The sequence below is a fragment of the Chinchilla lanigera genome, unplaced genomic scaffold, assembly GCF_000276665.1.
Source record: "Chinchilla lanigera isolate Chin_1 unplaced genomic scaffold, ChiLan1.0 scaffold00020, whole genome shotgun sequence".
NCBI classification, from domain to species: Eukaryota; Metazoa; Chordata; class Mammalia; order Rodentia; family Chinchillidae; genus Chinchilla; species Chinchilla lanigera.
The window spans coordinates 23,729,699-23,743,005 of record NW_004955421.1 but is presented as its reverse complement, the minus strand read 5'-3'; the positions used below and the strand labels follow the sequence as shown (position 1 = coordinate 23,743,005).

General features: G+C 45.1%; 1 protein-coding gene across 7 annotated transcripts in view; it reads left to right on the top strand.

Annotated features, from left to right (window-relative positions):
• Positions 1–13,307, top strand: part of Sfmbt2 (Scm-like with four mbt domains 2) — a 222,134-nt gene that overhangs the window by 170,776 nt on the left and 38,051 nt on the right. For all 7 annotated transcript variants that reach the window (XM_013513769.1, XM_013513768.1, XM_005383870.2 and 4 more), the window contains exons 12-15: positions 1,527–1,640; positions 4,338–4,380; positions 6,420–6,490; positions 8,836–8,975. In XM_013513769.1, coding sequence (XP_013369223.1) covers positions 1,527–1,640; positions 4,338–4,380; positions 6,420–6,490; positions 8,836–8,975 — 368 coding nt within the window. The remainder of the gene's footprint in view (positions 1–1,526; positions 1,641–4,337; positions 4,381–6,419; positions 6,491–8,835; positions 8,976–13,307) is intronic.

The window sequence follows — 13,307 nt, the reverse complement described above, 5'->3', positions numbered from 1 at the left end:
TTTGAGACATTGTTTGCTGTTTATTCAGTGATTATTTTGGCCGTTAGGTTAAATATTGGTTGAATTACACAATATTAGCCAGGCACGGTTTCCGTTCAGTCACTTTTTTTGAAAGAGAGGCTCTAGAAACATTCCTGATTTCTTTAACTTTTAGTACAGCTTCCAGACTGCAGACCTAAGCATACGGAAAGTTAAGATCGACAACCTTGACAGTTCATTTCTTGAGAAGCACTGAAAAGTTCAAAATGACCGATGATGATGATGATGATATGGATATAAAGAGAGCTGCTGTCACAGTGTTCAGGGCACTTCATATTCACTAATACACAGTTTTATCTTAACACTAAGTTAGGATCTTTCATGAAATAAAGTATCCGGTTCTCATGATAGCTGCTTTAGGATGAGAAGTAGGGAGACGTGGGCCTAGCGTTGGGGTTAGATCCACTTTGCCTTTGGTTGTTGGTCTTTAGCTTCCTAAAGTTAGGCTTTTGGAGGAGGGTGAAGATCCGATTCAGCATTCACGAGCTGTCTTGCAGGGGCGGGGCTGTCTGCTGGGCTCCCTGTGGGGTTTTCATCTTGGTCCTCAGTGAGGAAACTAAAGGGTCTTAGATTGAGCATCAGTGTCCAAGAGTCACTCTTCATAGCGGTTTGTTTAGATCCTTAGCTTGAGTCCTTCCCTCAGGGTTTTTTCTGAAGAACTATTGATCTAATATAGACTTTTCTTCTTGGAACTAGTGGGCTGGGTTCCAAATTGGTCTTTTCCATAAGCAGCGCTCCTTGAAGCTTTTGCTGTTCGTTGTATGCAGATTTCTAGTCGTCCTCAGAGTCTCTCAGCTGTGATGTTAGTGTGTCACGATTGCAGTTACGGAGCAGGATGTGGTGGGCCAGGCAGACCCCACGGGCATGACTTCTATGTGACGTCACCAGAGCAGACCACAGACAGTTCAAAACGAGCAGCTCCGTGAAGCTGAGTTACCAAATTCCCTGGAGAAGTTGCTTGTCTCTATTCTGCTTCTCATCAGCGGTACCATGTTTAGTTGTTGCTTGTAGCTGTAAAGCTTTTTTTAATTTTAAAGAGAATTTTGACTAAGTTGAAGGTTACTCTTTGCTTGGAGCTGGGTGAATCATGTCTCGGTGGCTGCCGGCATGTGAACCCCTGGCCCTCAGTCCAAGTGCTGCGCATTCCCCAGTCTCACGGGTCCCCTTAGGGAAGGCAGACGCACCCTCCCTCTCCCGCATGTCTGGCTCCAGTCCAATCTTCCCTAGACCCCTTTTCCCCCACTGTCAAGGGCAAGTATTTCTTTTTTCCTACACCTCCACTTCATTTAAAACTCCCTATATTCTTACTGTTTTATAATGCAGGTATTTGTCTCTGTCAGAAGACTGTAGACTGCTTAGTAATGTCTTCCATATTATGACTGTCCTTTTTTAACATTTAAAAGAAAATACTTGTCTATCTTAGCGATGCTTTTTTTTTCTTCCTGTTTCTTTGTTCATAACTATTGTCTTGGTTTCTTCTGACACAGGTCTGCAGACTCCTGTTCCCGAGGTCATTGTTGATGTGGAATCCATGGACATCTTCCCGGTGGGCTGGTGTGAAGCAAATTCTTACCCCTTGACTACACCACACAAAACAGTCTGTAAGTTTTGCCAGGGAACGATAACATTTGTGATCCTGGTGAATAAACAATTTTATTTTTAAAAAATACAGATGTAAAAAGTAAATGTTATAGATGTCCCAATATTTTTGATGTCTGAACTGTCCTTTAATAATCTGCGTAAGATGAATATTTGGATGAATTTGACAGGATGAATAAGGAGGCAACTGATGTTCACAGTGAAATGCAGAGGAGAAAAAGACCAGAAATTTCCCTGCCTACTTTTGAATGAAACCCATTATTTTGATTGGAAAAATTTTAATTAGATGCTATATCTTTTATATTAACGTTTCTTAGGAAGAACTAACCTTGTCATGCATTTTCCCCTAAGAGAATCATACTTGATTCCAATCACATATTTACAAGTACAGTACTGTACATCCTCTTAGCACTGCCTAACCAGTGAGATTTCAACTGTACTTTAAAAAGGGTGTTGGGGCTGGGGATTTAGCTCAGCGGCACAGCGCCTGCCTGGCAAGCGCAAGGTCGTGAGTTTGGTTCCCGGTACCGGAAAAAGAAAAAATAAAAAGGGTGTTTACTCACGTCCTTCTGACCACAGGAAACAAATAAAACCAATATTAGTGCTTTGACGCTCCAGTCAGGCACACACTCACGCTCACCCACATTTAAACACATCCAGCAGTGACTTCAACATATGTCGTCGCGGTCACTGCCACCAAACGGTCCTGCTTACAAATCATCAAACCTAAAAAGTCTTTGCATTTATTATTCCACGCTAATGTGTAGCCGAGGTATCATTTAAAAATTTAGGAGTTTTTAAAGACAATGGGTTTCAACTTCGTAGTGAAGGGATTATATTCCTGATATTTTGTTCGTGGAATTTCTCTGCCAGTTTTACTTCTCCCCCTGCTGCGGTGCGCTTCTCTGCATTCTCAAGACACTGCTGGAAATAGTTCTGTCCCAGCCTCAGCATCACGTGCGCTCATGGCCGCAGATTTTGAAGGGTCCCTCCGCTCAGCATTCATAGCGGGCAGTCTGGGTTATGATGTTTGTAGTTCACTGTTGGCTGTGCTGGGTGAGCAGGTTAAGCATCTGCTCATTTAAATGGGGACAAAAGAGGGTGTCTTCAAGATTAAGGTAATCATTCTCCACTCACAGTTTTAGAAACATTTGAAAGCGCGGAGAAGATGTGACTTCAGCTGCTCCAGACACCTTGAGTACTATCTTCCTGGGAGCGGCCGCGGGACTGGGGGAGCTTAGTTGCCCTTTCCTTGTCCATCAAGTAGGACCTAGTATCCTGTATCCCTTTCCTGCCTCCCTCACATGGAGATGGGAGGCTACACGTTTTCTGTGCTTCCGGAGCGCAGCCGCGCGTTGCAGAAGTGAGCATGGCTTTGTTTCCTCCTGATTCTGCGCTTTGCTTCTGGGCCTGTTCTGCTTGGCTCCCTGCCAAGGTGCCATACGGTCCGGCCCCTCTACCCTGTGCATTGGCCTGAGTCAGACAAGGGCTTCTTCCCTCTTTTTGCACCTCTAGAGTTCATAAAAGTTTATAGATTTTATAGTAACAACTGGAATTGAAAACCAAATAAAGTCAGGAGCAGGTGGAATTTTATTGAGTGTTTCTCTTACTGATTCTTGCACACTCCTTTCTTGTTTGTACATTTTGCTTTCAGAAGACAAACGCTGACCGTCTCCTGCCAGACGCTAACAGCTTTAGAAGTTTGGGTGGGAATTAATTTATGTGCTTATATAGGAAGAAACTAGATTATCTGAGCCAATTGGTTTCAAAAGCTCTGGGCTCTTTGTTAAGGTGATAGTAATCAATTAGAGCTATAAACTGACAACTTTCTTATTCAAGAAAATATCATTGTTTGCTGGTTTATGTCAGTATTTGGCCAGTCTATCTGGACAGCTTCCAGTTCTCCTTCCAGTAATTCAGTGTTTTACCATAAATGCATACTTCAGGCTAATTTGGGGGTGTATGACTATTGTAGCATTATTTGTCTTATCACAGTTTCTGTGGAGAAAATGACTAGACCATTGTGCTTATAACAGCTTATCTTAACTTGCATTTATGTAAGGTACAATATATGTGCTGTTTTTCTTTCTTATTAAAAACACATTTTAAAATAAAGTAGGCACTATAATGATAAGATTAAATGTACTAAGTTCTATTAAGATCTTATTTCTGGGCCGAGGATATAGCTCAGCAGCACAGCACCTGCCTGGCAAGTTCAAGGTCCTGAGTTTGATTCCTGGTACCAAAAAGAAAAAAAAAAAAATCTTATTTCTGATGAATCTTTATCTGTTTTATGTTAGAAGAATTGGTGTGAAATTATAGTTTGTCTGAGATAACTTTTTAAGTGTTTACATTGTTACTTTAAAGTTGGCATTTTTATTGCTTCTCAGCCTTTTGGCTAAGATCAAGTGTAAAATTGGCATTTTTAAAAATACTAAGCCATTTTTTAAAATGCATTTACCAGCTGGTGGTATGTGACTGTCTTCGCAGCACTCTCGGAGGTGAGGCAGGAGGATCACCAGTTTGAGCCCAGCCCGGGCAACGTTGTGACTTAGAGAGGCCCTCTTTCAGAATCAAAACTAAAAATGGCTGGGGGCGTAGCTCAGTGCACATACCCTGGGTTCCATCCCCTCTACCACCCCTCTAGAAAAGCATTTGCATACTAACAACATGTTTTTCCCTCTTTGCCTGTTTTACAGCGCAAAAGAAGAGGAAGATTGCAGTGGTACAGCCAGAAAAGCAGTATGTTGATTTTTGTTTTCTCCCAAACTGTGTGGTGATAAACTGTAACATGTTTTTGTAGTGTTGTGCCAGAGTTAGCTAATGAATAGCATGCTAATACCGGTGAGAAGAAAGTGTCGCTACTGTTATTTACTGCACCTGCTATGTGCAAAAATCCTGTGCCTGCTCCCTAAAGGACCTACAATCCACATGGTCATTTCTCACGTTTCATTTCATCTCAGACTTGAAGGATACCCCAACTCACTCTCCTGGAAGTGGTGTCCGTGCTAGGGGCTCGGTGCCCCCAGCGGCCCTGTGTGACAAGTGTGGTTCAGGGGCCTTGGCCTTGTTCCTAATGTTTAGAGCTGCTTCCCACCCCTGCGCCATGGCCTCGCCTAGAAGCAAAGGCTTCCGCCTCATCCCAGCTCTGCCACTTCCCAGCGGGTGAATCTAAGCAAGTTGCTTCAGTTTTCTGCATCTCGATGGCCTGATTACAAAATAACTATTTCTCAAGGGTTTATGAAGATTAAACTAGATTCCAGGTGAAAAAAAAAGAACATAGTCTTTGGATTGTTGAATAAATACAGCTTGCCCCCCATTTCAGTAGGCATTTAATGAGAAAAGAGGATTTAGGGTAAAGTGTGCTACTGTGGGCAGTATGTTTTTGGAAAGTTACAACTGCTAGTGTAACTCTTTTATGTAGCACGAAGAATTTAAAATACCCTGGAATCCACATGCATACCAAGTGATTGTTTTCCTGAGTAAATAAAAAATATGTGGATAGAAAGTTAAATGGAAACAAACATTTATCGTGTTCCAATGACTTGAACAACAACTGCATTGTTATTGGAATGAGAATAACAGTTTTGTGGGTATTTTTGTGCATTGATTTCTAAATGCAGTGCATCAGGTTCCTAGCCTGACTCTGCCTTCTCTATGTAACACCAAGTACGGAACATGAATAATAGACCAGCAGCCGGGTCCTATGCGCAGTCCATGGCTCGATGGTTCTAACCCTTTGCTTCTGTCAGTCACACAGAGAGCATATGCCAACACCGACTGCAGGCCCCAGCCCCAGTCCTTCTGCTCCAGGAGGCCTGGCGTGTGGCCTGAGAACCTGCATTGCTAGCAAGTTCCTGACTGATGCCAGCACTGCGCCTTTGGGGATCACACTTTGAGAACCACTACACTAGATGAGCCTTCTGAACCCAAGGATGTCCTTTAAACTTAGGCGGCTTTTCAACTGTGTCCTTTCCGTGCAGCTAGCCTGGGGACCCTGTGGAATGCAACTCACCTTTTTCCCCCAAAGGCTACATTTTAAGAAAAGAATTATTCAGCAGCTCTTTAAGCTGAACTGTAACAGAGCTCGGTTAGAGTACGTGCACTTCACATTTTAAGAATCATCAGTTAGTAGGTTTTTCTGAAGGTCTTTCTAGTGTGCTCACAGCATTCAGAGGCACGGAGGTCAGAATTCCCAGGTTAGCGGAAAGTGATTTTCAGTTAGACACTGCAGTGGAGAAGTCTGACATTAATTAAATGGAAGTTAATGTTGTCTTATGTTTAAAGTAGAATTGAGGACATTATCACAATTCTGTAGCAGTAGCCCAAGCTGAGCAGTAACCATTAAGCAGAAACCCATTAAGCAGTAGCACACATGTAATTCTATCTACTTGGGAAGCTGAGTCAGGGAATTCCAAGTCCAAGGCCAGCCTATGCAACTCAGTGAGACACTGTCTCAAAAAATAAAAGGGGCTGGGGATGTAGCTCAGTGGTCAAGCACCCCCAGGTTCTAGCCCCCGCTGTTCCGCAGTGGAGAAAAACCTCATGGATCTCTGGTGGCTTCTTGGCCTTTGTGCCGCAGGCTTTTTAAGGTTCTCAGAAGGATCTGAGAACACCTTTCTGAAAGGGTCCTTGTGTCCGGGCTGGCTGTTCTGCTGCCATACCCACATTGTGCCTCATGGTGCTCCTAGATTTCTGGAGTAGTCACTCCAAATTAGGAGGAGTGGACTCGTTTCTTCTCAAGCTTGTGACCCATGGTGGTTTCTTTTCTTTATCCACAGACTGCCGTCCACAGTACCTGTTGAGAAAATACCTCATGACCTTTGCCTCTTCCCCCACCTGGACGTGACAGGTAAGGGGGCTCCGTGGGGGGCTCTGTCCCTTTGCAGTTCATTGCTGTGGGTGACGACCTGCACAGATTTGGGGGTCACTAGGAGCCTGTCTCAGCTGCAAGTCCATTCTGTTTTTCTGTTACTGCTTATTAGCAGACACCTATCTGGCCTTTTGTTTGTTTGTTTTAATCTTTGAGAGCTGAAGTCTCTATACCTTTTCTGCGTCTTGGACAGTAGCTCTGGACAGGTCTCCTAAACTGCAGGAAAAGGATCCATGTGCCAGTTGGAAATTTCACATTTTAGCACTGTGTACCATGGGTCACAGTGCAGGACAGAAAAAACTTGGAAATATCATCATCAAGCATTCTTTATATATATATTTATATATATTTTATATATATATATTTATATATATTTTTTTATCTCAGTTCTACTTTCATTTTTACCCTGGTGATTATTACTTACATCCACACTGGCTTTTGAATCTCCCTTAAAACCCTCTGAGTTGAAATAGCTAGTTGTAAATAATACTTTTCCCAAGGTTTAAAAATCTTATTCTCATAATAACTTCTGAAAATACAATTGTGAGCTGCCCTTTGACCACCAAATCCGACACTACACGTGTTTGTACATTAAGTAATACTTGATTAAAAATTCTAAGCCAAAATGAAACTGTAAATTCCAGGATTAAAAGCTGTGTGCCGTGGAAGAATCCTATTAGATGAAGCTATCTTTGTAGTGAAGAGGGCAATTTTATGAGTAGACTTAACTAAAATGATTTTTTTCCTAAAGGTCTTGGCAGGATAATCCTACCAAAAAATGTATAAGTACAGGCAGCTGTGAATTTAATTATTTTGCCTATTGTATAGAATTCAAACTTTAGAATGGTTTTACAAAATCTATGTCAGCTGTCCTTTCAGAGCCTGTAATGGTAATTGTATTCTCTCTTTCTTATATCCACAACGATGACATTTCTGCTTCCTACATGTTGGTTTTTTGGTTAATGTCTTTATGAAAAAAGGTTTCCCTAGATTGTTAAATTACCATCCTAAATCAGTAGCAGCATTTATGCAGAGATACCACTATTAGTGTAGCTTAGCTTGGGGCAGGAGCTGGGTGGGCTAGTGGAGTGGAATGATTACCTAAGCCGAAAGTGAAACGTCACTGTTTATAAACATCCATCAATTATTGTCATTTAATCATCCCACATTTCGTCCATGGCATCTTGAGATAGAGTATAACCAACAATGTGCCATCTAAACTAAACTGAAAGAGTAATAAGGATAATGCAGAGGTAAACCATTGTGAGGTGCATTTCACTTGTCAGATGGCAGCACAGTGAAGGCTGATGATGTATGCTTTTGCTTGGATGTGGGACATCAGGGATTCTAATACAAGGCCGACAGGGCTGTCGGAAGGGATTATCACATTTAGTGAGGCTCAAGCCCTGCAGACCCTGTTGGTCTCCTGCTTTGTCGTTGTAAGAATCTCCTGTTCAGATGGAGAAATAGATCTCCTCAGCTGTGTTTGTTCAAATGTGGCTGGCATTCTGAAGAAGTAGCAATAACTGTGCATCTAAAAGAGAATAAATGACTAAACTGCAATATCTTCATATAGTAATGTACAGAAGGGCAAAATGAATAAATGTTCTAGCATTTGTTGGCAGATGTTTCATATTTTTGCCTTAAGAAACTTAAGCAAATGAACAAAATGTTGTGAAAAACCATCTATAGAATATTTTTAAAAGATCCCAAATAAAATACAAATCGCTGGTGTGCGCATATGACATATGCGTGCAGGAAAGTTTAGGAACTTGCGTGGGAATGGTGAGCCCCAGACTCAGGGTGGTGGTTCCCTCCAGAGAGAAGGTGGGGAGACCGTGCTGTGGAAGAGCACCCAGGCGACCTCAGCTCTGTAACCGATGCTTCTCCTTGAGGTGTGTAGTGATGGCTGGGGAGCGGTTGTCATGGTCTTTGTGTCTTTTTGTGGGTTGCAAACACTGTATAGTCAACACAGAAGCTTGTGAAAAAGTATGTAGAAACAATAATCAATTCTTAAGATGCGCTGATGGGTTTAAAGTGTTCCGATGTTAAGACATAAGGTGCCTTTCTCCAGAATCATCTGCTCCGTCCCCTGCTCTCTGACCGTTGAACTCACGTGAGGGCTCCCACTTCAAGTTCTAACAACGTTGGCCCTCACCGCACTTGCGGGTTTCTGGAGTCCTGTTTCTCTTCTGTCTCTGTACTGCCTGTCAGTGCAGATGCTGGCCGGCTCCTCGGTGCGGTGTGATGACTGAGCCTGTCAAGCTTGTGTCTTGTAGGGCCCCTAAGTCCCAGGGCTGTGACCCCGCGCTGTCTCCCTGCAGGAACCGGCAACGGGAAGTACTGCTGCCCGCAGCTGTTCATCAACCACCGGTGTTTCTCGGGCCCATACCTGAACAAGGGCCGGATCGCAGAGCTGCCTCGGTCGGTGGGGCCCGGCAAGTGTGTGCTGGTTCTTAAAGAGGTAAAGTGTGCAGCCAGTCACAGCTGGCTTGTTTCATCGGACCTGCATGCTAAGGCCAGGTGCTAGACTTCTGAATCCATTCCGTTGTCATTTACCAAGTACCTCCTTTCCCACCTCCTGGGGCTGACAGCTAGAGGCAAAGATGGAAGAATGATGTTTCTACCCATGAAAGAGTCAGTCGAGTGAACATATTTCCCCGCCTGAGTTAGTTAGGGTCACACTGGAGTTGAATCAGTTGCTTTGGGAAGATGGGAGATAATTGTGTGTGGAGTGTGGACTTCCAGCTAAAGGGTGAATGTCTGTCAGAGAGGGAGCAGCGTGGAAAGGCAAAACAGGCGTCATGTATGTGGGAGCATTTAACACAGAGAATGCGGCACAGGCAGTTCCAGCCGTGGGTGAGCTTCCACTCAAGCGGGAAAGAGGAGCAGGCGCGTAGAATGCGACTGAGGATGCCAGGTGCAAGGACAGGAGCCGATGTAGATGGTGTGTGGTAGCAAAGGTGCCACGCCATCTGGGGAGATGAAACAGGCTCCTGGTCCAGGTGCAGAACAACACGGACAAGCGGCCAGAGTCTGGGGGTGAGGGGAGGGATGCTTATAGCACCTGAGGTGTGAGAACCACAGGCTCAGGAAGCAGCCAGACCTGCCTCGAGTCTCATGCAGGTTGGACGTGGCCCTTCGCCTACACTCTCACGTAGCAGGAGATGGGGGCTGCTTTCCTTCTCAGTAGCCCACCTAAATATAATTTGGCTCTATGTCTGGAAACCAGCCAGTACGATTGTGTGTGTCTTGAGTGATAAATAGATTGCATAGATGACAGATTTGTAGCTAAAGAAGAGATTGTGGGCGAGGGCAGGACACTTGGCGCTGCTGCAGATGAAGTGAAGCAGTAGGACCGCTGGTTAACCCTGACCGTATAACTTGACACAGGATGCAGATCCCTGCAGATAGGCTTGATTGAAAAAGAAATCCAGCCAGGGTTAGGTGTAAGAGTTTCTGTCTCCGTATGACGTAAAGCCCTATGTGAGAATTGCCTCTCCTCAGTTGGCCCCAGCTCTGTGCCAGGAGTGGACCTCTGCTGCATGGATGTTGTCTGCCTGTGCTGGGGCCTGGTTTTGAGTGAGAGCTTAGGAGCACAAAAACTGACAAAAACACAGTGAACTGCATGGGTTTCTCAGAAGCTGCCTGCAAGCCTCATTCACGTGGTAGATCACAGTTACAGCATGAGCTCTGCCGTTACCTGCCAGCTGTGTTAGCAAACACATGACCGTGGCCTCTACCTTTCTTTAGGGGCGGGCTATTTTACTTTACTAAAGGAGTTTTTCCTAGGTCAGAAGTAGTTATCGCCATCAGTTCTCCGATAGTTGCCAGCGACCACATTCAAAATCCATGCCAGGATAGTTTCTGATGACAAAAGTAGTTTTTGCTGCTGATTGATTGGCAAATACATGCAGAAAGGAAGAAGCGGGTGGGTGGGGGGCAAGTGCTTCAGTTCTGTGAGTGCAAAAAATAATGTGTAAGTTCCACTGAGCCAGTATTTATGCTAATGCTCTTCCTTCAGTACCAGACCCTCTGCATGGTTCAAATTTCATCGTGTTTAAAGAGAATGAGGTAATTGAAGCAAAGACAGAGCGTGTTGCTTCTCGAGGCCATCTTAGAAATTTGAACACTTTTGTATCTTCAGAAAATAGGAAATGAGAGTTGTTTTCCCTGTGTCCGGTCTGCTAGAAGTAGATAAGTTCTGTGGATGTGGATGCAGAGCTGGTCTTAGGAAATGTCAAATTTAGGCTGAGAGGGGGTGTCCGAAACACTACCCAAAAGGGCCATGTACTAGAGAGAAGGAAGTTTCTGGCAAAAGTGATTGCTAGTGCCTGTCTCCGGTCACTCTGGGTGTAAAACTTGAGTGGAGTTGGGAGGGTCCCAGACAACTGTCTGTCTGGCCTGGATTCCAGAGAGGGTGCATCAAGGTAAGGGAATGACTTGGAAGAAAATGGCACAGAGTCAATAAGTGGTCCATTCAGTCCCAGGCATCCTCAGAGTTGAACTCGGAATGGACAGGCCTTGGTCTTGAAGGGTAGGTCAAGCCAGCCAGTGGTACTTCCTGTGTTGGCGTATTTGACAGAGGCCAGAAGGGTGGACCTGACCTGTGAGGTACAAACAAAAGCGATGGTATTTACCATAAATCAAATCTGCATACTCAGTAGGCTCATCAGCACTTGGAACCATCCCTTTCCATCCCGAGTCGTTCTACTGTCACGCTACCACACACTATGGTAGTGTGCCAGGGTCCCCAAAGATAGATGAACCAGATCTGTGTAGTGTCATGCGACAGGGCGCGCAGGTGACAGAGTGTTATTGGCCATTGTATTCCTAGTGCATTGTACCAAGATGATAACATTTTTCTTAATGATTTAAATTCCTAAGTCACAGGTCTGCCTGTGGTGTTTACTTTACGTGCAGGGTATCAGAAAAGGGGCGAATGAGCCACCGTGGACACGAGAGAAGAACGAAGGGCAATGTTTATGGTTTATTTATTTAGATCAGTGTGTCCTGAGATGAATATGTCAGCTTCTGATCCAGACACATGACAAAATGGGAGAGGACCAGCCACATGCTGCTGGTGAAAAAGCCTCTGAAAACCGTACTGCAGGACCATTGTGGAGCCTCTAGCATAAGACAGACCCCACCGGCCCTGGAAAGAGCGTCCCAGGAGAAAGTCCCAGAGCTGCTTGCAGAGATTTGGGCAGCATCTGTGTTTCTCAGAAGCTGTTTGGTTCAAAATAGCAAGAAAGAGAAGTGCATATTTCAAGTGGGGACTGTTTAGCAGTCCCGCCTCGTGTGCGCGCCATCACCACTGGCTGTGTCCACCTGGTCGTTGCTCTATGATCACATTAGCTCCGCAGCTGCAGATGTGACCTGTCCTTGTTGGCAGCCTGGGTTCCAGAGACCAAGAGACAAACCCTTTCGAGGGAAAGCTGACCAGTTATACGCTTGCTGTTGAAAGGTAAAGATGTAACCCCTGGCTTTCTATTCCCCTTTTTCTTCTTTCTGGTAGGTACAAGGTTTAGAAAAGCACACGAGGCCTGGGCATGTAGGATGCTTGTGGAAGTAATAAATGATGAAGTTCCATGAGCTTATTTCCTCCTAGTGAGACATCCCACCCCAGTAGGTGAGATGACCCGAAAAGCTGATGAGGCCTGCAGCTTTGCAAACCATCGAGAGACCGTGTGATTCGGTAGTGAGGTAGGGTGGGCTGGAGAGCACTGCTGGGTTTGCCAAGGCGAGGACTTGTTCTTGATGGGAAAGCGCAGACACTCACCTAGCTCACATGGTCCCACCTCACCTGCTCGCTTATAATCTGCCTACTTGCCTGTCTATCTCTACCTGCCTGCCTGCCCTCTGTCAACTATATCATTATCATGTCTCTTATTTGTCTACCCACCCCATCCATCATATCCCATCATTATTGCCTCATTATCTACCATCGTTATTACCTCTTTATCTGTTATTGTCATCACCATCTCGTGTCTATCAATAATCTCCATCTATGATCTGTGCATCCATTTAGCTGTTGAAAACATCTTAGAGCCACTTGGCTGTTCTCATCAACAGCCTGGTTATGGAATGCAGAGGTCAGATATGACCTGTTAAGCTTTCCTAGGAGTTTAAGAAAATAGGTTATGATTAATTTGTAACAAGTGACTGTGAACATGATTCCCAGTGTGAGCACTGGTGTGAGATGCCCGCGGCTGCCCTGGCTGCTTGGGTTGCCACCATCTTCATCTCTCTGCTTCTTCAGTCTTGTTAGCTCTGCAGAACGTGTGAGGCCCTGTGCTGGAGCCAGGGTGTCATTGAGCAAGCTGCGGTGGTTGCCTCCCTGGGCTGACAGTCCTCCCTGCAGAGAGGACGGGGCTTAGCTTCCTATCCCACGAGGGCTGCCTTGTCTACCACGCCCAGCCAATAGCAAATATACAGGCAGAGATCTGTGCCTTGTTACATCATTTCAGTACTTGAGCCAGAGCTCTGTTCACCTGGGTCGGGAGAGTAGTTGTGGGCTTTGACAAGTCAGAGGATAGAAGTTGTCTCTTCAGGGAGGCACCACTTCCGGGACCCCTGGCCCATCTCCAGTCTCCATCTTAGTTGAGCTGCCCCCAGCCCAGGGCCAGACCCAGCCCTTCTCACTGTCTGACAGGAGTTGAGAAAATTGGCCAGCTCCGGCTCTCCTAACTATCTCTGACTTCTAGGGCGGTCAGCTGGAGGATGGGATTGAAATACTGAACACAGAACCTTCCTGAAGCAGAAAGCCGACATACCAGTGCACTGACGCTGGGGG